Source organism: Aquarana catesbeiana, linkage group LG06, assembly GCF_042186555.1.
Source record: "Aquarana catesbeiana isolate 2022-GZ linkage group LG06, ASM4218655v1, whole genome shotgun sequence".
In the NCBI taxonomy this organism is placed as follows: Eukaryota; Metazoa; Chordata; class Amphibia; order Anura; family Ranidae; genus Aquarana; species Aquarana catesbeiana.
This window is the reverse complement of record NC_133329.1, coordinates 406,690,390-406,716,525: the sequence shown is the minus strand read 5'-3', so window position 1 is coordinate 406,716,525 and position 26,136 is coordinate 406,690,390. Positions and strand designations below refer to the sequence as shown.

Here is a 26,136-nt window from a genome sequence, read left to right as displayed (position 1 = left end):
GTGGTGAGTGTGGAGGCCATTGGAGTACAGGGACCTCATTGTCCAGTGGTGAGATGATTGGAGCTTTGTGACATGGTGCATTATCCTGCTGGAAGGAGCCATCAGAAGATGGGGACAATGTAGTCATAAAGGGATGGACATGGTCACCAACAATACTCAGGTAGGCCATGGTGATTAAACCATGCTCATTTGGTACTGAGGGGCCCAAGAAAATATCCCCCACACCATTACACCCCCACCACCAGCCTGAACCGGTGATACAAGGCAGGATGGATCCATGCCCCAAATTCTGACCCCACCATCTGAATGTTGCAGCTGAAATCCAGACTCATCAGACCAGACAACATTTTTCCAATCTTCTATTGTCCAATTTTGGTGATCCTGTGCCAATTGTAGCCTCAGTTTCCTGTTCTTAGCTGACAGGAGTGGCGCTCGGTGTGGACTTCTGCTGCTGTAGCCCATCTGCTTCAAGGTTGGATGTGTTGTGCATTTAGAGATGGTATTCTGCATACCTTGGCTGTAACGAGGGGTTATTTGAGTTACTGTTGCCTTTCTTTTATTTATAATTTTATATATAAGGTACTCATATATAGCGCCGACAATTTACGCAGTGCTTTACATATACATTTTACATTCACATCGGTCCCTACCCTCAAGGAGCTTACAATCCCTAACTCCCATTCACATACTAGGGGCCAAGTTAGACAGAAGCCAATTAACCTACCAGCATGTCTTTGGAGTGTGGGAGGAAACCGGAGGAAACCCACGCAGGCACATGGAGAATATGCAAACTCCAGGCAGGTAGTGTCGTGGTTGGGATTTGAACCAGCGACCCTTTTTACTGCTAGGCAAGAGTGCTACCCACTACACCGCCCAAATTTCTATCATCCGGAGCCAGTCTGCCAATTCTCCTCTGACCTCAACAAGGCATTTTCCTCCACACAACTGCCGCTCACTGGATATTTTCTCTTTTTCCCACCATTCTCTGTAAACCCCGAGAGATGGTTGTGCATGAAAATCCCAGAAATACTCAGACCGGCCCGTCTGCCACCAACCACCATGCCACGTTCAAAGTCACCTAAATCCCCTTTCTTCCCCATTCTGATACTCGGTTTGAACTTCAGCAAGTCGTCTTCACCATGTCTAGATGCCTAAATGCATTGAGTTGCTGCCATGTGATTGGCTGATCAGCAATTTGTGTTACCAAGCCATTGAACAGGTGTATTGATTAGATGAGCAGTGAACGCTTCCTTGGACTCATTTGTGGTTTGGTGCTCTTTATAATATCTCTTTGTAGGTTCTGATTCTGGGGACCCCAGTAAAGATGACCCCATCTGACCAGAGGGGTCTCACCAGGGCCATTGAGCGTTGGATTGACATCTTGCAATATTGAACCCTTACCTATTCTACCCAACGCGGAAAAAAAAAAAAAAAAAAAAACCTGTTGACTTCAGATGCATTTTTATTTCTAAAAATCCAAACATCGTTAAACCGGAACATTCCGGATTTCCGCCATCGCCCAATTTCGTCTTTGCACATCGGCACGTCACCTTCGAATGGCGACACCATCTAGCAGCTGCCATTCGAGGTTTGAAGAACGTAATAAGCTTTTGATATAGAGAATCCATTAAAAACACAAATTTTACCAGGTCCATTAAAGATTTATTGGGTTTTATATAAATTGTTATTGGTCGGGTACATCGGCCGGTGTAAATAAAAAAATGATCCACGACCAGCAGCTGCCGCTGAATCAGTTTCCTTGTCAGATATTTCCAGGTAATAAATGACTCTGAGCCAACATGACACAGAGTATAAAAGAGAAATGAATGAAGAATTTGAGACTTTCCCAGGCCGGGTGTCTGATGAGGTGGGTGAAACATAATAATATTAGTTTGATAAAGTGCCACATATTGAAAAAGTCAACACATGTGTGCCCATTCTGAAACACGTAGATTGGTGCAGAGAGAAGTAGGGGGTGAGGTGATAGGGGTTCTGTGTGGGGTGATGTGGGTGGGGGGGGATAGGGGTTCTGTGTGGGGTGAAGTGGGTGGGGGGGATAGGGGTGCTGTGTGGGGTGATGTGGGTGGGGGGATAGGGGTGCTGTGTGGGGTGATGTGGGTGGGGGGGATAGGGGTGCTGTGTGGGGTGAAGTGGGTGGGGGGGGGATGGGGTGCTGTGATGTAGTGAGGTGGGTGGGGGGATAGGGGTACTGTGTGGGGTGAAGTGGGTGGGGGGGATAGGGGTGCTGTGTGGGGTGAAGTGGGTGGGGGGGATAGGGGTACTGTGTGGGGTGAAGTGGGTGGGGGGGATAGGGGTACTGTGTGGGGTGAAGTGGGTGGGGGGGATAGGGGTGCTGTGATGTGGGTCAGAGGGGTAGAAGTGCTGTGTGGGGTGAAGTGGGTAGGGGGGAATAGGGGTGCTGTGATGTGGGTCAGAGGGGTAGAAGTGCTGTGTGGGGTGAAGTGGGTGGGATAGGGGTGCTGTGTGGGGTGAGGTGGGGGGATAGGGGTGCTGTGTGGGGTGAGGTGGGGGGATAGGGGTGCTGTGTGGGGTGAGGTGGTGAGGGGTGGAGGTGCTGTGTGGGGTGAAGTGGGTGGGGGGAATAGGGGTGCTGTGATGTGGGTCGGAGGGGTAGAGGTGCTGGGTGAGGTGGGTCGGAGGGGTAGAGGTGCTGTGTGGGGTGAAGTGGGTGGGTGTGATAGGGGTGCTGTGTGGGGCGAAGTGGGTGGGGGGGATAGGGGTGCTGTGTGGGGTGAAGTGGGTGGGGGGGATAGGGGTACTGTGTGGGGTGAAGTGGGTGGGGGGGATAGGGGTACTGTGTGGGGTGAAGTGGGTGGGGGGGATAGGGGTGCTGTGATGTGGGTCAGAGGGGTAGAAGTGCTGTGTGGGGTGAAGTGGGTAGGGGGGGATAGGGGTGCTGTGATGTGGGTCAGAGGGGTAGAAGTGCTGTGTGGGGTGAAGTGGGTGGGATAGGGGTGCTGTGTGGGGTGAGGTGGGGGGATAGGGGTGCTGTGTGGGGTGAGGTGGGGGGATAGGGGTGCTGTGTGGGGTGAGGTGGGGGGATAGGGGTGCTGTGTGGGGTGAGGTGGTGAGGGGTGGAGGTGCTGTGTGGGGTGAAGTGGGTGGGGGGAATAGGGGTGCTGTGATGTGGGTCGGAGGGGTAGAGGTGCTGGGTGAGGTGGGTCGGAGGGGTAGAGGTGCTGTGTGGGGTGAAGTGGGTGGGTGTGATAGGGGTGCTGTGTGGGGCGAAGTGGGTGGGTGTGATAGGGGTGCTGTGTGGGGCGAAGTGGGTGGGGGGGATAGGGGTGCTGTGAGGTGGGTCGGAGGGGTAGAGGTGCTGTGTGGGGTGAAGTGGGTGGGTGTGATAGGGGTGCTGTGTGGGGCGAAGTGGGGGGGGGATAGGGGTGCTGTGTGGGGCGAAGTGGGTGGGGGGGATAGGGGTGCTGTGTGGGGTGAGGTGGGGCTGGGGTGCTGTGTGAAGTGGGTGGGTGTGATAGGGGTGCTGTGATGGAGTGACATGATTGGAGGGATAGGGTGCTGTGTGGGGTGAGGTGGGGGTGGGGTAGGGGTGCTGTGTGGGGTGAGGTGGGGGTGGGGTAGGGGTGCTGTGTGGGGTGAAGTGGGTGGATGGGAGGGATAGAGGGGCTTTGTGGGTGAAGTGGGGGGGGGTTGTGAAGCAGGTCAAGGAGGGTAGGAGACGGGTGTTTTGAGCAGGGGGTAGGAAGGGGGCATTCTGACTGGGCAGCGAGGAGATGGGAGGTGCAGTTAATGGCCGGGTGCAGCACATGGTGGTCAGTGACATGGGATTGTGTGACAGTCAGGATGAGTTTTTATACTCTCTCTACTCTGCTGCAGCCGGTAAGTTACAATCCTCATTACTACCTCACTGACAATAATGATTGTTGTTACAGGGTTATTATTGTGTTGGGGTTTATTGATGTGCTGGGAGTTATGATTATGATGGGGGTTAATGCTTTCCCCGACACCTGCTGGAGTTTATTGCTGGGGAATAGCATTGTTGCTCTGACACTTACTGGAGATTGTTGCCGATGTCTTGCCGAGAAAGTTCCCCCGACGGATAAGGACCCCCCTGTACTGCGCAGGCGCTGCGCTTGCGCAGTAGGAGCCGGCGGAAATAGCTGAAGCCAAATAGAATAGAAATCAGCTGTAAGAGGGCCCCTCGCGGGCTCGCTTCACTCGCCACGCTGCCCCTGACACTTACTGGGGGTTATCATTACTGGCACTGACACCAACAATGGGGTATATTTTACTCCCACAATCTCTTCAGTGTACCCCCAATCTATATTTTATTTAGACCTAAGCAAAACATTGTAAGGCAACACCCGCGTTTTTACCACACCTACTATTTGTCCATGCCAAGCAATTCTTAATGATTCCTTCAAGGTATTTCAGAGGCATCCCCCATAGTGTACCACATTGTTCTTCTCAATCCCTTCAAAACGTACCTTCTAATTCTTTTCAAACATTGTCAACTATGGTTTATTATTACACCAAATGACACCAATTATAGAACTGAGTTTTGCACCTGAGAACCAGAAATGTAATGGACATTCTTACATCTGATCACTGCTATACAGCCATTTCTAAGTGGTTCTATCATCTTTTACTATAGCATACAGTGCCCTGAAAAAGTATTCATACCCCTTGAAATTTTCCACATTTTCTCATGTTACAACCAAAAACGTAAATGTATTTTATTGGGATTTTATGTGATAGACCAACACAAAGTGCCACATAATTGTGAAAATGATAAATGGTTTTCAAATTTTTTTACAAATAAATATGTGAAATGTGTGTGTGTGTGTGTGTGGGCATTTGTATTCAGCCCCCTTTACTCTGATACCCCTAACTAAAATCTAGGGGAACCAATTGCCATCAGAAGTCACCTAATTAGTAAATAGAGTCCACCTGTGTGTCATTTAATCTCAGTATAAATACAGCTGTTCTGTGAAGCCCTTGGAGGTTTGTTAGAGAACCTTAGTGAACAAACAGCATCATGAAGGCCAAGGAACACACCAGACAGGTCAGGGATAAAGTTGTGGAGAAGTATAAAGCAGGGTTAGGTTATAAAAAAATCTCCCAAGCTTTGAACATCTCACAGAGCTCTGTTCAATCCATCATCCGAAAATGGAAAGAGTATGGCACAACTGCAAACCTACCAAGACATGGCCGTCCACCTAAACTGACAGGCCGGGCAAGGAGAACATTCATCAGAGAAGAGCCAAGAGGTCCATGGTAACTCTGGAGGAGCTGCAGAGATCCACAGCTCAGGTGGGAGAATCTGTCCAAAGGACAACTATTAGTCGTGTTCTCCACAAATCTGCCCTTTATGGAAGAGTGACAAGAAGAAAGACATTGGTGAAAGAAAGTCATAAGAAGTCCTGTTTGTAGTTTGTGAGAAGCCATGTGGAGGACACAGCAAACATGTGGAAGAAGGTGATCTGGTCAGATGAGATCAAAATTTTACTTCTTGGCCTAAAAGCAAAACGCTATGTGTGGGGGAAAACTAACACTGCACATCACCCTGAACACACCATCCCCACCGTGAAACATGGTGGTGGCAGCATCATGTGGTGGGGATGCTTTTCTTCAGCAGGGACAGGGAAGCTGGTCAGATGGGAAGATGGATGGAGCCAAATACAGGACAATCTTAGAAGAAAACCTGTGAGAGTCTGCAAAAGACTTGAGACTGGGGCGGAGGTTCACCTTCCAGCAGGACAACGACCCGAAACATCCAGCCAGAGCTACAATGGAATGGATTAGATCAAAGCATATTCATGTGTTAGAATGGCCCAGTCACAGTCCAGACCTAAATCACATTGAGAATCTGTGGCAAGACTTGAAAATTGCTGTTCACAGACGCTCTCCATCCAATCTGACAGAGCTTGAGATATTTTACAAAGAAGAAGAATGGGCAGAAATGTCCTCTCTAGATGTGCAAAGCTGGTAGAGACATCCCCAAAAAGACTTGCAGGTGTAATTGCAGAGAAAGGGGGTTCTACAAAGTATTGACTCCGGGGGGCACCATACTAATGCCCCCCACACTTTTTTTATTTACTTTTTTATTTTTTGTGTTGGTTTATTACATCAAATCCCAATAAAATACATTTACGTTTTTGGTTGTAAAATGTGAAAAATTTCAAGGGGGATGAATACTTTTTCAAGGCACTGTAGGATTTAGGGTTAGGAACTTAGTTTCCACTAACCACTAATGTATGGGAACCTTCTCCATTGACCACCAATGTATGGAGGCCTTTCTTCACTGACCACCAACACCGACGTATGGGGGTCCTTCTCCCACTAATCACCAATACCAGCGTAAAGGGGAACTTTTCATGATGATTTACAATGTAAGGAAGTCCTGCTCCCACTGGCCACCAATATGTGCATCTTGTCTCCACTGACCAAAAATGTATGGGGTTCCATAACCACCAGCTACCATGTTTGGAGACCCTTCTCCCACTGACTAACACATGTATGGGGAATCTTTTTTTCGCAACCAGTTAATGTAGTGGGGCCCTCCCCCTCTGGCCACCAATATTAATGTAAGACTTAGGGGGACCAGCAATCTAAAGAGACCTTTCTCCACTGACCACCAATGTTTGGTGACCAAAAGACCTAAACATATTTTAGACGTTCCTCTTTAGCACAAAGGCCGAGAGACGCTGAATTAACAGTTAAACAATGTAAGAATGTTTTTTTCTTCAGTAGTAAAGATGTCGGGGCCAAATCTATGGACGGTTGTCTGGTTATTTCTTTTATGGGCCACATTCACCAAGTCAGAGGAGGCACAGCCGGTCACTAAAGGGAAGCTGGTAGAGAATATTCACATGATAGGGGATATCACCAACGCCATCAACTACAACGACCTGCGTCAAAAAAAAGGTGAGACCTCTTATTCCTTCTTTATCCATCAGATGAAAGCCAACAAGAGATAATACAAACAGAGATAAGGGTAGTAGCCTGAGGCAGCCAGTCAGATGTCAGCTTTCCCCAGCCTGGTGTGGTGAACATCCAATCAGATGTAAGCTCCTCTACACATACAGTTTAGTGAGTGCGGTCACCTTATGAAAAGAAGAGTGTTACTGGCACAAGCACCAGGTGAAAATAAAGGAAAAAACCTGAAAGAGGAAACTAGAGCAGCCACCACATCTAAGGATGTGTAAGCTTTAAAGCTGAAGTTTAGCTGAAAGACATTTTTTCTCTACAGCTTTAATAACATGAGTTACCTGTAACAAAGTGCTGTATATCTGTATATCCTGTAATGTGCAGGCTGCTGGATTCTGTAGAAATCTTCACTGCAGGGCTGCCCTGTCCTCTTCCTGCTGCTGAACTTAGATATCTTACCAAAGCCCCCCAACAGGGCTGATAAAAAACAAAACAAAACACAGATTGCAATAAAGAATAAAAAAAAATATTATTGTAAAAAATAATAAATGTAAATAAAAAAAAACACACAGACACCGTTCACCCCCTCCCCCCCCCCTAAAAAAAAAAGAAAAAAAAAAACAAAACAAAAACCACTGTCACGTGACATTACAAAAAAAAAGTAATCGGTATCGGCGAGTACTTGAAAAAAGTATCAGTACTTGTACTCGGTCCTACAGAAGTGGTATCGGGACAACCCTACATTGTATACATACAGGATCCATTATATAATACATTGTATACATACAGGATCCATTATATAATACATTGTATACACACAGGATCCATTATATAATACATTGTATACACACAGGATCCATTATATAATACATTGTATACATACAGGATCCATTATATAATACATTGTATACATACAGGATCCATTATATAATACATTGTATACATACAGGATCCATTATATAATACATTGTATACATACAGGATATATTATATAATACATTGTATACATACAGGATCCATTACATAATACATTTTATACATACGGGATATATTATATAATACATACAGGATCCATTATATAATACATTGTATACATTCAGGGTACAGTATATGATACATTGTATACATACAGGATCATGCAGGATATACATACAGGATCCATTATATAATACATTGTTAATACATTGTATAAATACAGGACACATTATATAATACATTGTATACTCACAGGATCCAATATATAATACATTGTATACATACTGGATACATTATATAATACCTTGTATCTTTTTCTCCTTTCTAGAGGAGAAAATTGTAAGCAAAAAATGTGTGTAAAAAACAAAAAAAAACAAAACAAAACAAAAACCACTGTCACGTGACATTACAAAAAAAAAGTATCGGTAATTGGTATCGGCGAGTACTTGAAAAAAGTATCAGTACTTGTACTCGGTCCTACAGAAGTTGTATCGGGACAACCCTACATTGTATACATACAGGATCCATTATATAATACATTGTATACATACAGGATCCATTATATAATACATTGTATACATACAGGATATATTATATAATACATTGTATACATACAGGATCCATTATATAATACATTGTATACATACAGGATATATTATATAATACATTGTATACATACAGGATATATTATATAATACATTGTATACATACAGGATCCATTACATAATACATTTTATACATACGGGATATATTATATAATACATACAGGATCCATTATATAATACATTGTATACATTCAGGGTACAGTATATGATACATTGTATACATACAGGATCATGCAGGATATACATACAGGATCCATTATATAATACATTGTTAATACATTGTATAAATACAGGACACATTATATAATACATTGTATACATACAGGATATATTATATAATACATTGTATACATACAGGATCCATTATATAATACATTGTATACATACAGGATATATTATATAATACATTGTATACATACAGGATATATTATATAATACATTGTATACATACAGGATCCATTACATAATACATTGTATACATACAGGATCCATTATATAATACATTGTATACACACAGGATCCATTATATAATACATTGTATACACACAGGATCCATTATATAATACATTGTATACATACAGGATCCATTATATAATACATTGTATACATACAGGATCCATTATATAATACATTGTATACACACAGGATCCATTATATAATACATTGTATACACACAGGATCCATTATATAATACATTGTATACATACAGGATCCATTATATAATACATTGTATACATACAGGATCCATTATATAATACATTGTATACATACAGGATCCATTATATAATACATTGTATACATACAGGATATATTATATAATACATTGTATACATACAGGATCCATTACATAATACATTTTATACATACGGGATATATTATATAATACATACAGGATCCATTATATAATACATTGTATACATTCAGGGTACAGTATATGATACATTGTATACATACAGGATCATGCAGGATATACATACAGGATCCATTATATAATACATTGTTAATACATTGTATAAATACAGGACACATTATATAATACATTGTATACTCACAGGATCCAATATATAATACATTGTATACATACTGGATACATTATATAATACCTTGTATCTTTTTCTCCTTTCTAGAGGAGAAAATTGTAAGCAAAAAATGTGTGTAAAAAACAAAAAAAAACAAAACAAAACAAAAACCACTGTCACGTGACATTACAAAAAAAAAGTATCGGTAATTGGTATCGGCGAGTACTTGAAAAAAGTATCAGTACTTGTACTCGGTCCTACAGAAGTTGTATCGGGACAACCCTACATTGTATACATACAGGATCCATTATATAATACATTGTATACATACAGGATCCATTATATAATACATTGTATACATACAGGATATATTATATAATACATTGTATACATACAGGATCCATTATATAATACATTGTATACATACAGGATATATTATATAATACATTGTATACATACAGGATATATTATATAATACATTGTATACATACAGGATCCATTACATAATACATTTTATACATACGGGATATATTATATAATACATACAGGATCCATTATATAATACATTGTATACATTCAGGGTACAGTATATGATACATTGTATACATACAGGATCATGCAGGATATACATACAGGATCCATTATATAATACATTGTTAATACATTGTATAAATACAGGACACATTATATAATACATTGTATACATACAGGATATATTATATAATACATTGTATACATACAGGATCCATTATATAATACATTGTATACATACAGGATATATTATATAATACATTGTATACATACAGGATATATTATATAATACATTGTATACATACAGGATCCATTACATAATACATTTTATACATACGGGATATATTATATAATACATACAGGATCCATTATATAATACATTGTATACATTCAGGGTACAGTATATGATACATTGTATACATACAGGATCATGCAGGATATACATACAGGATCCATTATATAATACATTGTTAATACATTGTATAAATACAGGACACATTATATAATACATTGTATACTCACAGGATCCAATATATAATACATTGTATACATACTGGATACATTATATAATACCTTGTATCTTTTTCTCCTTTCTAGAGGAGAAAATTGTAAGCAAAAAATGTGTGTAAAAAAAAAAAAAAAAAAAAAAGGAACATAAAACTGATAAAAAATAAAAATAAAATAGCTAGATCATTGTATGATCTAGGTCAGTTTTAGGGGTCAAGGTTGGGGTCAAAGATCGTGATCAGTGTCAAAGGTTGGGGTAATGGTCAGGATCAGTGTATTTTAATTAGGAATAAAAAAAAAAAAATCATTTAGTGTCCGGATGTTTTAGGTAGGATAAAAAAAGAAAAATGCTTCTGGGCTGTACTACAGGAACATACAACAAATAAACATACACATATGTGGTATCATTGGGATCGTCAGTAGCAGGAGAAATTCTTTTGGGTTGTTCTCTAGCGGTAGGTCATGGTAATAGCAAGAAATATACAGCTAGACTTTTACTATTTTGGGCTATTTTTTCCTTTAATTAAAAAAAAACAAAATCAGGAGATATCCATAACCATTTACCACCAAATGAAAGCCCAATTTGTCCTGACTAAAAAAAAAAATGCGGTGTAATTCATCTGGATGTAGTTGCGATGATATGTGGAGTTTTACTAACACATATCAAAGTTGAAAAACTGTGTTCAGGTGTTAAGATTTGTTTTACCCTCGTCATGAAGGGGTTAACAAAACTTTAGCTTTATACACTATATTACCAAAAGTATTGGGACACCTGCTTTAACACCATGGGTGCTCAACCTGTGGCCTTCCAGCTGCTGCAGAACTACAAGTCCCATCATGCCTCTGCCTTATGGAAACTTGCTTGTAACTGTCAGCCTTGCAATGCCTTATGGGACTTGGAGTTCCGCAACAGCTGGAGGGCCACAAGTTGAGCACCCATGCTTTAAACTCACATGAACTTTAATGGCGTCCCAGTCTTAAGCTGGATACACACTATCAGGGCCCCTGATGGGGGGGGGGGGGGGGAGCACACAGGGGGGCTCACACAGGGAGGGGGATTAGTGATGGATGACAATTGTGTCTTTTTTCCTCCAGCAGCTGAAAGCTAGTCTCTCCCCCTCTCCCTGCTGACAGCTTTTATCTGCTGAGAGACAGTTGTCCCTCACGAATCCCCCTCCCCGTGTGCCCCCCCCCAGCTCTAATGTTGGCTGTGCTCCTGAGTTTGTTATCTCTAACTTTTTTTCTCTCCCTTTATCTCTCTGATCCTGAAACCCAGCCTGTATATTTTTTTCATCTCACCTTCATTGATATTTATTAGCCACTTGCCCACTGGGAACTTAAACCCCCTTCCTGACCAGACCAATTTTCAGCTTTCGGTGCTCTCACATTTTGAAAGACAATTATGCAATACTGTACTCAAATGAAAGTTTTGTCCTTTTTTTCATACAAATAGAGCTTTCTTTTGGTGGTATTTAATCATCTCTGGGTTTTTTATTTTTTGCGCCATAAATGAAAAAAGACCAAAAATTTTGTAAAAAAAAAAAAAAAAATGCATTTTTCTTTGTTTCTGTTATAAAATGTTGCAAATTAGTAATTTTTCTTCATAAATTTTGGCCAAAATATACACCGCTACATATCTTTGGTAGAAATAACCCAAATTAGTGTATATTATTTGGTCTGTGTGAAAGTTATAGAGTCTACAAGCTGTGGTGCCAATCACTGAAAATTGATCACATCTGAAGTTCTGAGGCCTATCTCATTTCTTGAGACCCTAGGGCCTCATTCACACGAGGTGGATCCGCTGCCACAGAGTCCGCCAGCTCAGCGGGAGATCTCTCTGGTGATCTCCGCTGAGCCGGCAGATGACAGGTCCCTCTCTGCTCACTGAGCGGGGGGAGGGGCCTGATGAGCGCCACTGCTTGTTATGGAGAGATCGGACGAAAAACGGACAGCATGTCCGTTTTCATCAGATCTCACCGGATTTTATCCGCCAGGGACGGATGCGAACGTAGGGCCATCCATCTGATTTTAGCGGATTGGACCGGATCAGATGTCAGCGGACATGGTCACCACTGACATCTGTCCATAGACTAACATGGAGCGCCCGCTCAGGTCCGCCGAAAAAACTGACAGGCGGACCTGATTGGTCCGACCGTGTGAAAGGGGCCTAACAGGAAAGTACAAATACCCCCCAAATTACATCTTTTTTAAAAAGTAGACATTCAAAGGTATTTAGTAAGAGACATGGTGAGTTTTTTGAAGTAATTTTTTTCTTGCAAAATTAAGATTTTTTTTTTCTTTTTCACAAAATTGTCATAATAACAAGTTATTTCTTACACACAGCATATGCATACCACAAATTACACCCCAAAATACATTCTGCTACTCCTCCTGAGTACGGCGATACCCCATGTGTGAGACTTTTACACAGCCTGGCCGCATACAGAGGCCCAACATGCAGGGAGCACCTTCAGGCGTTCTAGGGACATAAATTACACATCTAATTTCTAGACTACCTCTTGCACTTTTGAAGGTCCTGGAGCACCAGGACAATGGAAACGCCCCAAAAAATTAACCCATTTTGGAAAGTAAACACCCCAATGTATATGCTTTGAGGCATGTGTCTTTTTAACATGTCATTTTTTTCCCACAAGTTTTTGCAAAATGTGTAAATGGATGTGGCACGGATGAGACATGAAAGGGGATGGATGAGCCAGGGATGGAGCATGGATGAGCATGAATGTGGATGGAAGAGCCAAGGATGGAGCATGAATGTGGATGGAAGAGCCAGGGATGGAGCATGGGTAAGCATGAATGTGGATGGATGAGCAAGGGATGGAGGGTGGATGGATGAGCCAGGGATGGAGCATGGATAAGTATGAATGTGGATGGATGAGCAAGGGATGGAGGGTGGATGGATGAGCCAGGGATGGAGCATGGATAAGCATGAAGGTGGATGGATGAGCAAGGGATGGAGGGTGGATGGATGAGCCAGGGATGGAGCATGGATAAGTATGAATGTGTATGGATGAGCTAGAGATGGAGCATGGATGTGGATGGATGAGCCAGGGATGGAGCATGGATAAGCATAAATGTGGATGGATGAGCCAGGGATGGAGCATGGATGTGGATGGATAAGCCAGGGATGGAGCATGGATGTGGATGGATGAGCCAGGGATGGAGTATGTATAAGCATGAATGTGGATGGATGAGTTAGAGATGGAGCATGGATGTGGATGGATGAGCCAGGGATGGGGATGAATGAGGATGGATGAGCCAGGGATGAGCATGAATGAGGATGGATGAGCTAGAGATGGAGCATGGATGTGGATGGATGAGCCAGGGATGGATGGATGAGCCAGGGATGGGCACTTCAGATCCAGCCCACAGCACTGCCACGGAGGAGCCGAACTGGACATGCTCCGATTTGTTTACAAGTGATCACTCTGTCATTGGAGGGCGTGATCGCGTGGTAAAGGGCCGCTGTCATTGGCCCCTTAACCCGATCCGTGACACGCCGGTCTGGGAGACCCGACGGTCACGGACATTCTACGGACATTATAGTACGCCCTTCCAGAATTATCTGACCGCGCTGTAGGCGTAATTCGGCTATGGTCCGGTCAGCAAGTGGTTAACTCAGTTTTATCTTTTATATTTAGCGGGAAATCTGTGAGTTATGTTGTCTTTGTGTTTGCTAATAATTTTATTGTATTTTTAGCAAAATATAGCTCTAATATTTTCTTGGTTGGGGGGGGGGGTTTCAGGTCATCTGTACGGGGCCCAATGATTTCTATCAGCAGTCCTGCACACTATACAATCTTCTTTAAATTTACCAAAATCATATAATATGGAGGTCAAACCTAAACACTTTCAATTTGTATGCAATCAGGCCGGCCCTTGTACTACATAGATTAAGGGAAATCTAAAGGAAATCGAACAACAAAAGTTGTATAGTGTGTATCCAGTCTTAGTCCGTAGGGTTCAATATTGAGTTGGCTCCGCCCTTTGCAGCTATAACAGCTTCAACTCTTCTGGGAAGGCCGTCCACAAGGTTTAGGAGGGTGACCATTCTTCCAGAAGAATATTTGTGAGGTCAGGCACTGATGTTGGACGAGAAGGCCTGGCTTGCAGTCTCCACTCAAATTCATCCCAAAGGTGTTCTATCGGGTTGAGGTCAGGACTCTGTGCAGGCCAGTCAAGTTCCTCCACCCCAAACTCGCTCATCCATGCCTTGCTTTGTGCACTGGTCCAGATCATTTAGTGGAGGGGGGATTATGGTGTGGGGGGAGGGAGGGGGGGATTATGGTGGGGGGTTGTTTTTCAGGGGTTGGACTTGGCCCTTTAGTTCCAGTGAAGGGAACTCTTAAGGTGTCAGCATACCAAGACATTTTGGACAATTTCATGCTCCCAACTTTGTGGGAACAGTTTGGGGATGGCCCCTTTTTGATCCAACATGACTGCGCACCAGTGCACAAAGCAAGGTCCATAAAGACATGGATGAGCGAGTTTGGGGTGGAGGAACTTAACTGACCTCAACACCTTTGGGATGAATTAGAGCGGACATTGTGAGCCAGGCCTTCTCATCCAAAATCAGTGCCTGACCTCACAAATGCTCTTCTGGAAGAATGGTCAAACATTCCCATAGACACCCTCCTAAACCTTGTGGACAGCCTTCCCAGAAGAGTTGAAGCTGTTATAGCTGCAAAGGATGGGCCAACTCAATATTGAACCCTACGGACTAAGACTGGGATGCCATTAAGGTTCATGGGCATGTAAAGGCAGGTGTCCCAATACTTTTGGTAATATAGTATGTATAAAATGTTCGTTCTCGAGTTGTTTCCTAATCTGAATGACAGCTAAAATAAAACAATAGGCTGAACACAAACATTAAATGACTTTAAATATCCTAATGAAGGTGGAGATGTGAACATTTTTCCACTGAACATTTTTTTTGGGCCATTAATTCCTTACATTGGCTTTTTTCTCAGTCTTTTTCACCAGGGACTGTGAAGAACTTTATCAGCTGGGTCACAAAAAAAGTGGCGTCTACGTGATCCACCCCGAAGGCTCCCCCTACCTGGTGGTCCAATGCTTGATGTATGACTGCGGCGGGTGGACCGTCATCCAGAGGAACGCCTTCGACACGACCATCTCTTGGCACGAGACTTGGTCAGCCTACGAATTTGGCTTCGGGGACATCGAGCTGAACCACTACCTGGGCAACAAGTACATCCACCTCCTGACCACCCAGAAGTGGAACAAAGTCCGCTTCCTCCTCGTAGACGCCAAAAACAACACCAAGCAGGCCGACTACGACAGCTTCTACCTGACCGACGCCGAGGACAAGTACCGCCTGAGGCTGGGGACCTATGAAGGAGATGCCGGTGACTCCATGACCTCTATCGAAAAAAACCTGCATGACAACATGAGGTTCTCGACGTACGACGATGACAACGATCGGCGACACAATAACAACTGCGCTAACGAACATGGCGGAGGGTGGTGGTACGACTCCTGCTATGACGCTCAACTCAACGTCAACAACGGGCTTCATTGGAAGACGCTGTGCCAACACAACTGTAGGCACTCCCTTATTCTCATCAGACCCGTCCATATGTACTGCAACCGGGTGTAGACCGCCGGCTGGGGGGCCTCTATGGAGATCGATCCTTGAGGGGCTCTACGTAAAATTAAATTAGATCCAATCACCTCTAATATCAGATAGACGCTTCAACATATCACTTTAATTTATGGTCAATGTTTTTAAAATCTGCAGCTTCCATTAAAATAAACCTTGGTGATCCTGCCATTAAAGTCCTTGTGCGGGCACTTCCTGTTTTGGGTGATAACCCTCTGTTCTTGTCTCTCAATCGTTGTCCTGTGTTGTCACTCGCTCTCCCATTGGAGGCTACAAGCAGCCTTGCCCTGGTCTGCCCTTTTCATTCATTGGATTTCGGGTTGATGGAGACTCAGCATCACATGTGGGCGGTACCAAGGGCTGTCTGCAGCCCGCCTAGGAACGCCCACTCCTCTAGACTGACACCCACCCATCAAGGCATTTTGATATTAGCATAACCCCTCCCACTCCTCCAGACTGACACCCACCCATCAAGGCATTTTGATGTTAGCATAACCCCTCCCACTCCTCCAGACTGACACCCACCCATCAAGGCATTTTGATGTTAGCATAACCCCTCCCACTCCTCCAGACTGACACCCACCCATCAAGGCATTTTGATATTTGCATAACCCCTCCCACTCCTCCAGACTGACACCCACCCATCAAGGCATTTTGATATTTGCATAACCCCTCCCACTCCTCCAGACTGACACCCACCCATCAAGGCATTTTGATGTTAGCATAACCCCTCCCACTCCTCCAGACTGACACCCACCCATCAAGGCATTTTGATGTTAGCATAACCCCTCCCACTCCTCCAGACTGACACCCACCCATCAAGGCATTTTGATATTTGCATAACCCCTCCCACTGCTTGCATCAGGGTACGGAGGGCTCCTGGGAGGAGTACTGATGCCGGGTGCTGGGATGTTTTCAGGAAGCTCTGTACAGCCCCCTGCTGATAATAGTCACCTTCAACTCAGAGCTGTCCCCCGCAGTGCTTCTTTTCTGCCACTAGATGTCCTCAGTCTGACGTCCAGTGCCAGTCAATCCACTCCATCTGAGTTGGCCTGGACCCGCCCCCAGCCTGTGATTGGAAAGTGAAAGGAGAAACAGCACAGCGATAGGGTAATGTCATCATCACTCTGCTCTCTCCTCCTATCAGCAGGTCCATTGTTAGCACATAAGCAAAGCAGCACAATGGATTGGTTTCTTGTGCTATATCTCCCAGTCTGAGCTCAGCTGCACAGGGAATGGAAAAGGCTGATACTAAAGGTCCCATTCAAGTAATTACACTGCTTGTATTTTTAAAATGACATTATATTTAATAATGTAACGAATGATTGCAGATCTACATTAATCTGTGTCTTTTACATCTGCACAGAGTTTAGTAAACTCATAAATGAGAATTAACATACAATAAAAATAAATTCACTCACCATATTTTCTATTAAAGAATTGAATTCCAGCAGCTGAGCGCCCATTCTTCTAATTATAGTGTGTATTATAAATACCTGAGATTTCTTCTATGTCATCTCTTATTTTATTTCCTGATTTTATTTCTACTCATGCTAAAAGTACTAATACTAAATATACTAATATTATATATATATATATACACACACACATATACATACACACAGAACTACATAAATCCTGTATAATTATATACTCACAAAAGTAAGTACACCCCTCACATTTTTGTAAATCTTTTCTTCTATCTTTTCATGTGACAACACTGAAGAAATGACACTTGTCTACAATGTAAAGTAGTGAGTGTACAGCTTGTATAACAGTGTAAATTTGCTGTCCCCTAAAAATAACTCAACACACAGCCATTAATGTCTAAACCGCTGGCCACAAAAGTGAGTACACCCCTAAGAGAAAATGTCCAAATTGGGCCCAATTAGCCATTTTCCCTCCCCGGTGTCATGTGACTGGTTAGTGTTACAAGGTCTCAGGTGTGAATGGGAAGCAGGTGTGTTAAATTTGGTGTTATCGCTCTCACTCTCTCATACTGGTCACTGGAAGTTCAACATGGCACCTCATGGCAAAGAACTCTCTGAAGATCTGAAAAAAATAATTGTTGCTCTACATAAAGATGGCCTAGGCTATAAGAAGATTGCCAAGACCCTGAAACTGAGCTGCAGCACGGTGGTCAAGACCATACAGTGGTATAACAGGACAGGTTCCACTCAGGACAGGCCTCGCCATGGTCCACCAAAGAAGTTGAGGTCACGTGCTCAGCGTCATATCCAGAGGTTGTCTTTGGGAAATAGACGTATGAGTGCTGCCAGCATTGCTGCAGAGGTTGTAGGGGTGGGGGGTCAGCCTGTCAGTGCTCAGACCATACGCCGCACACTGCATCAAATTGGTCTGCATGGCTGTCATCCCAGAAGGAAGCCTCTTCTAAAGATGATGCACAAGAAAGAAGGCAAACAGTTTGCTGAAGACAAGCAGACTAAGGACATGGATTACTGGAACCATGTCCTGTGGTCTGATGAGACCAAGATAAACTTATTTGGTTCAGATGGTGACAAGCGTGTGTGGGGGCAACCAGGTGAGGAGGACAAAGACAAATGTGTCTTGTCTACAGTCAAGCATGGTGGTGGGAGTGTCATGGTCTGGGGGTACATGAGTGCTGCCGGCACTGGGGAGCTACAGATCATTGAGGGAACCATGAATGCCAACATGTACTGTGACATACTGAAGCAGAGCATGATCCCCTCCCTTCAGAGACTGGACCGCAGGGCAGTATTCCAACATGATAACGACCCCAAACACATCTCCAAGACCACCACTGCCTTGCTAAAGAAGCTGAGGGTAAAGGTGATGGACTGGCCAAGCATGTCTCCAGACCTAAACCCTATTGATCATCTGTGGGGCATCCTCAAACGGAAGGTGGAGGAGTGCAAGGTCTCTAACATCCACCAGCTCCGTGATGTCGTCATGGAGGAGGGGAAGAGAACTCCAGTGACAACCTGTGAAGCTCTGGTGACCTCCATGCCCAAGAGGGTTAAGGCAGTGCTGGAAAATAATGGTGGCCACACAAAATATTGACACTTTGGGCCCAATTTGGACATTTTCACTTAGGGGTGTACTGACTTTTGTTGCCAGCGGTTTAGACATTAATGGCTGTGTGTTGAGTTACTTTGAGGGGACAGCAAATTTACACTGTTATACAAGCTGTACACTCACTACTTTACATTGTAGACAAGTGTCATTTCTTCAGTGTTGTCACAGGAAAATTTGCAACAATGTGAGGGGTGTACTTTTGTGAGATACTGTATATATATATACACACACACACACACACACACACACAGCACTACATAAACCCTGTATAATTTTTTATTATATTAAACTATATTGTCAAAAGTATTGGGACACCTGCCTTTCAGGGGTCTCAAACTGGCGGCCCTCCAGCTGTTGCCGAACTACAAGTCCCATCATGCCTCTGCCAGAGGGAGTCATGCTTGTAACTGCCAGCCTTGCAATGCCTCTTGGGACTTGCAGTTTTGCAACAGCTGGAGGGCCACCAGTTTGAGACCCCCTGCTTTACACACACATGAACTTTAATGGCATCCCAGTCTTAGTCTGTAGGGTTCAATATTGAGTTGGCTCCGCCCTTTGCAGCTATAACAGCTTCAACTCTTCTGGGAAGACCGTCCACAAGGTTTAGGAGGGTGTCTATGGGAATGTTTGACCTATTCTTCCAGAAGAGCATTTGTGAGGTCAGGCACTGATGTGGGACGAGAAGGCCTGGCTCGCAGTCTCCACTCTAATTCATCCCAGAGGTGTTCTATCGAGTTGAGGTCAGGACTCTGTGCAGGCCAGTCAAGTTCCTCCACCCCAAACTCGCTCATCCATGTCTTTATGGACCTTGCTTCGTGCACTGGTCCAAATCATTTGGTGGAGGGGGGATTATGGTGTGGGGGTTGTTTTTCAGGGGTTGGGTTTGGCCCCTTAGTTCCAGTGAAGGAAACTCTTAAAGCGTCAGCATACCAAGACATTTTGAACAATTTTATGCTTCCAACTTTGTGGGAACAGTTTGGGGATGGCCCCTTCCTGTTCCAACATGACTGCACACCAGTAGACAAAGCAAGGTCCATAAAGACGTGGATGAGCAAGTTTGGGGTGGAGGAACTTGACTGGCCTGCACAGAGTCCTGACCTCAACCCGATAGAACACATTTGGAATGAATAGGAGAATACTTTTTGTAGGCACTGTACAGGTATGACAAGCAGCAATTTATAATCATAGGGGACAATTGTTCCCACACAGAGTATCAAGTGCAAACCCCTATAAGCTGCTGTTCCTCCAGCCTGTTCCTATGAAAATTTCGGTTCTTTTCTCTGGATTTTCTAAACATGTGATATACACACGACAACAAAGTGAAAAAAAAAACATAAAAATCAAAATGAAAACGTCAACTTTATTGAAACAAAACTTTAGAATCTTACATGGATTAAAGAGAACCATCGCCGTAAAGGGGACAGAAATTGTGAAGACGTGAAGAGCAACAACTTCTCACCAGGATATTCCTTATATAGAGATCAAAGTCAGGTAAATTGTTGGCGATTTGTCCCGTTATTATATTGGAAGTATATTTATAAGTGTTTTTAGTGCCAAAGTGTCAGAATGAATCCCAGCAAAAGTTTACTGCTTCCTGGGTCCCTTTTGTGGAAATTTCCCCACTTCCTGTCCAAGTGACCACCACAGCATTGCTGTAAGCTGGTTCCACTATGATGGGGCACTATTCCTCCCACTGATACCAATGATGGGGCACTATTCCTCCCACTGATACCAATGATGGGGCACTATTCCTCCCACTGACACCAATGATGAGACACTATTCCTCCCACTGATACCAATGATGGGACACTATTCCTCCCACTGACACCAATGATGGGGCACTATTCCTCCCACTGATACCAATGATGGGACACTATTCCTCTCAGTGACACCAATGTGGGGCACTATTCCTCCCACTGACACCAACGATGGGGCACTATTCCTCTCAGTGACACCAATGATGGGACATTATTCCTCCCACTGACACCAATGATGGGACACTATTCCTCTCAGTGACACCAATGATGGGACATTATTCCTCCCACTGACACCAATGTGGGGCACTATTCCTCCCACTGACACCAAAGAGGGGACACTATTCCCCCCACTGACACCAATGATGGGGCACTGTTCCTTTCACTGACACCAACAGTGGGGCACTATTACTCCTCCCAATACCAATAATGGGATATTTATTTTACCACTAATGGGACATTTTCTTCTCACATTGGCCACAGTCCGGCCCCCCTAAAGTTTGATGGACAGCAAACTGGCCCTTTGTTTATAAAGTTTGGAGACCCCGGTCTAAGGGGTCTCTGCATTAAAAAAAAACAAAAAAAAAAAAAAAAAATGTTGTGCAAATGTGTCAATGATTTGCATAGGGTGCACTGAATCCTGACCATAATTTGTTTAATATGTGTGTTTCTTGAGCGCCACCTAGTGGCAATAATGCATTTTTTTTGTATTGAACTACTTCAGTATGGAAAAATACCACCTTATTACCACTAGGTGGTGCTGACGGTTCCAAGAAATAAACGCATTCAGCAAATTACGGTGAAGATTTGTTGCTCTTGTGTGAATGACTGACACAATCGTCGACCAATTTTTTTTTACAGACGCAGACCCCCTAGGTTTCGGTCACAGCGTCGGTGGCTTCATTATATACGGAGAATGCACTGCAGAAAGTGTGCAGAGGAAATCCTGCTCACAGCAGTGCCTGGTGGACCCCATAATAGAAAGTGCGAGGAAATCCTCCCAAAGGGGATCTAGACAAAAATAATAACCTTCCAGAGGATAGAAACTCTCCTTGTTCTGTCCCAAACTAAAATAAAAAAGAAAACTTTGCATATATTTGCTTTCTCCCCCCAAAATGTTCCGTCATCGATCATGAATGCATTCCCGCCAGTGTACGTTTTGCATATATTTGCCTTCTCCCCCCCAAAATGTTCCGTCCTCAATCATGAATGCATTGCCACCAGTGTACGTTTTGCATATATTTGCCTTCTCCCCCCCAAAATGTTCCGTCCTCGCTCATGAATGCATTGCCGCCAGTGAACGTTGTATCCGGTCTCTCCGGCACGTATAAGGTGCATGCTTTAGTCGCAGTTTATGTTTGGGGAACAAATTCCCGCTTGGCGCGTACATCGCCTCCCCTTGTTTACCCAGAATTCCTCGCAGGATTCGGTTGCGGGCCAATATTTTGTCATAGAACTCCAGCCCCCCCTGGGCGTAGGATCTGGATACGGCAGCTACTTTGCGATCGGCCCTGTAATCCAACCACTGACTGATGGAGTCGTAGCATAGGCAGTATCCGGTGAATCCGAGAGCGATGGCCAGCAAATTAAAGACCCCCCTTAATAACATGGGGCCGGAATACAAACCTAGGAGCTGCTTGAGCCCCACGCTAGAAAAGCAGACGGCAGCAAAACAGGCGGGGGCCACAGACGCCTGGATTACGGGGCCACTACTCTGTGTGTGGACGGCCTCACGAGCCAAAGAAAATTTCTGAGCATCTGATGAGAAGATCAAAGTGTCCCTCAACCTTTTCCCAACGTCGCTGTTCCAGTCCACCTCCTCGCCTCCGACCACCAACATCCGGTCCACAATTCCTGACCCGTCCTCTGCCGTGTTTTTATAGTTGGCGGGAATGCCAATCAAGCATCCGGCCGGGAACCAGGGAACGCCGGCGCTGACTGGGTGGAAGCCATAGGCCGCAAAGGGGGTGAATCCGGTGGGGGAGCCACAGTTGGCCTCCTCTAGGACATCCCGGAAGAGGGTGTGGAGTCTGTCGGACAGCTGAGCGGGTTCCCCCTTGGACCAGGACTGGTAGAGCTTCCGGAACGTCAACTCTGGGAAGATGTGATAGGAAATATTGGCGGCAAACAGGCCAAAGGAAGAGGCGCCAAGGAGCTTACCCCGGTGATTCCGTGTGAAGGTGCAGACCTTCAGGAGGAGCTGGAGAGCCATGGTCCAAACCTGGAAACAACAGAACGTGTAAGTAATATTCAACCATCATGTCCACCCAATGGCCATGTCAACTGGAGAATGTACAGCAAGGTCTCATTTATTATCAGTTAATATTAAGACATTAGAACCATACAGGTTATGGTGGGAGGGGTCTAAAAGTCCTCCAAATGGAGCAGCATGATTCAATTAAAAATAAGCTATCCAAATTATAATACATTTTAATAAAATCACAATATAACAAAATTATAATTTATACATTTATTTTTTATAAAAATAAACTATATATATATAAAATCTCATTTTTTAATTTTTTTTTCACAAATTAGTATGATTATATAGAATAAAAAAATAAAAAATAACTGGTCACATTCACATACCGTATATGCAAAATGTAAAACACATCCAATATGCATATATGTGAATCCAGATATAAATATTCTATATATATTTGTTTTCCACACATTATTATAAATATTTAATGTATTTATTATATAAATACATTTTATAATTTTATATAAATATATTTTTAATAGATATATTTCAAAATATAGTTTAATATTAAAATATATCTTTTAATATTTTTTTATTATATTTAGCATTTACTTTTAATAATATGCTAGATTTATATAAAATAGAATTAAATAATAAATATACCTTTTTAACAAATACATAATTTATAATCTGAATTAATGTGTGTATGTATTTATTCACACATTATCAAAAATATATTATGTATTTATTATATTGTTAATTTACTTTTAATAATAGGTATATTTATTATTTAATTATATATAAATATAGTATATTTAACAAATACATAATATATAATGTGTGAATAAAATCTCTCTCTCTCTCTCTCTATATATATATTTTTTTTTTTTACTTTCTGTTATAATAAATATCCAATAAAAAAAAAAATGTAAAAATCAAATTTCTTCATCAGTTTAGACTAATATGTGTTCTGCTACATGCTTTTGGTAAAAAAAAAAAAAAAAAAAAATCCCAATAAACGTATATTGATTGGTTTGCGCAAAAGTTATATTGTCTACAAACTATGGGATATTTTTATGGAATAAATAATAATAATAAATATTATAAGAGATTTCAGATTAAATAATAATTATATGAGATTTCAGATTTAATAATAAATATTATAAGAGATTTCGGGTTTAATAATAAATATAGAAGATTTGGGATGATTATTGGTGTGATCGGAGATGTCACCGTTACATTTCATTGTTGGGGACACAGGAATATTATATTATTGGGGCGATGGGGGGAGGGGTCATTATTTATTGGGTAACACCCTATTAAAGGGAACCGGTCACCATCATCATCTTATTTCCTCCATCTGCTGTCAGGACAATTTTTATGCTGTAAAATAAACAGAATGATATAAAATCCCCCCTCCCCCCACCATGTCATATTATAACCAGATGACATCACAACATTTAGCATGACAGCTATGACGTAAGCAGCCCCTTTCCATCACAGAAATCGGTGATCTCATTATAAATCCCCCCCCCCGTGTACCCGGTATAGCAAGCACCGACCTCACCGATCATCACCCCTCCCCCCCGCTCCGGTTACCGATGTGTACTGACCTCCAACACACGTGCAGCACGCAGGAATCACTTGTTACAATGTATCCAGGGCGGATCTTCGGAGTTTCAGGGGGCGGGGCGGGGGCGGAGCTATGAGTGACGTTCTGTAGAGAAAGCACCAAATAAACCGAAAGCAGAAGAGAAGGAGGGGGCGGAGCTTTGATTAGATTTTTGACCAATGAGGCGGGAGGTAGAGGAGGAGTCTATGTAACAATTATTTTCTGTAATAATAATGAATATAAATGAGCGGAAAAGACGGGAGAGCCGTGCTGTCCGCTGATTGGTGGGCAGTGTACAGCCCCTTGTATTGGTGATGAGTGGGAGGAGCCTCTCTGACAGATAGAAGATGATTGGTGATTACTAGAGATGTAAAAATCTCTGGAGGAGCCCCGAATGGACTGCGAGATGTGAACCGTGTGTGCTGTGTGATTCCATTCCTGTCTGTGTGCTCTGTGCTGTGTATAGTGTGTGTGCGCTCTGTGCTGTGTATAGTGTGTGTGCTGTGTATAGTGTGTGTGCTCTGTGCTGTGTATAGTGTGTGTGCTGTGTATAGTGTGTGTGCTCTGTGCTGTGCATACTCTATGCGCTCTGTGCTGTGTATAGTGTGTGCGCTCTGTGCTGTGTATAGTGTGTGTGCTGTGTATAGTGTGTGTGCTCTGTGCTGTGTATAGTGTGTGTGCTGTGTATAGTGTGTGTGCTCTGTGCTGTGCATACTCTATGCGCTCTGTGCTGTGTATAGTGTGTGCGCTCTGTGCTGTGTATAGTGTGTGTGCTGTGTATAGTGTGTGTGCTCTGTGCTGTGTATAGTGTGTGTGCTGTGTATAGTGTGTGTGCTCTGTGCTGTGCATACTCTATGCGCTCTGTGCTGTGTATAGTGTGTGCGCTCTGTGCTGTGTATAGTGTGTGTGCTGTGTATAGTGTGTGTGCTCTGTGCTGTGTATAGTGTGTGTGCTGTGTATAGTGTGTGTGCTCTGTGCTGTGTATACTCTATGCGCTCTGTGCTGTGTATAGTGTGTGCGCTCTGTGCTGTGTATAGTGTGTGTGCTGTGTATAGTGTGTGTGCTCTGTGCTGTGTATAGTGTGTGTGCTGTGTATAGTGTGTGTGCTCTGTATACTCTATGCGCTCTGTGCTGTGTAGTGTGTGTGTGTGTGTTGTGTGCTGTGTATAGTGTGTGTGCTGTGTATAGTGTGTGTGCTCTGTGCTGTGTATACTCTATGCGCTCTGTGCTGTGTATAGTGTGTGCGCTCTGTGCTGTGTATAGTGTGTGTGCTGTGTATAGTGTGTGTGCTCTGTGCTGTGTATAGTGTGTGTGCTGTGTATAGTG

At 43.2% G+C, this 26,136-nt stretch overlaps 2 protein-coding genes across 3 annotated transcripts; one reads left to right on the top strand and one right to left on the bottom strand.

The window, feature by feature from the left end:
* The first annotated feature begins 1,716 nt into the window (after positions 1-1,716).
* On the top strand, positions 1,717-17,637 carry LOC141147254 (fibrinogen-like protein 1-like protein). 2 transcript variants are annotated; one of them, XM_073634456.1, is made up of 3 exons: positions 1,717-1,867; positions 6,730-6,906; positions 15,535-17,637. In XM_073634456.1, exons 2-3 carry the CDS (start codon positions 6,738-6,740, stop codon positions 16,179-16,181), a joined length of 816 nt encoding a protein of 271 aa, XP_073490557.1. In that variant the 5' UTR covers positions 1,717-1,867; positions 6,730-6,737; the 3' UTR covers positions 16,182-17,637. The 2 variants fall into 2 exon arrangements, with proteins under 2 accessions (XP_073490557.1, XP_073490558.1); XM_073634457.1 differs by having other exon boundaries at positions 1,730-1,867; positions 6,733-6,906.
* A 2,944-nt stretch (positions 17,638-20,581) lies between these two features.
* On the bottom strand, positions 20,582-24,908 carry TMEM177 (transmembrane protein 177). Its single transcript, XM_073634455.1, has 2 exons — positions 24,812-24,908; positions 20,582-23,216 (listed from the first exon to the last, which is right to left on the bottom strand). The coding sequence occupies exon 2, from the start codon at positions 23,205-23,207 to the stop codon at positions 22,272-22,274; it is 936 nt and encodes a 311-aa protein (XP_073490556.1). The 5' UTR covers positions 23,208-23,216; positions 24,812-24,908; the 3' UTR covers positions 20,582-22,271.
* Positions 24,909-26,136: the final 1,228 nt, after the last annotated feature.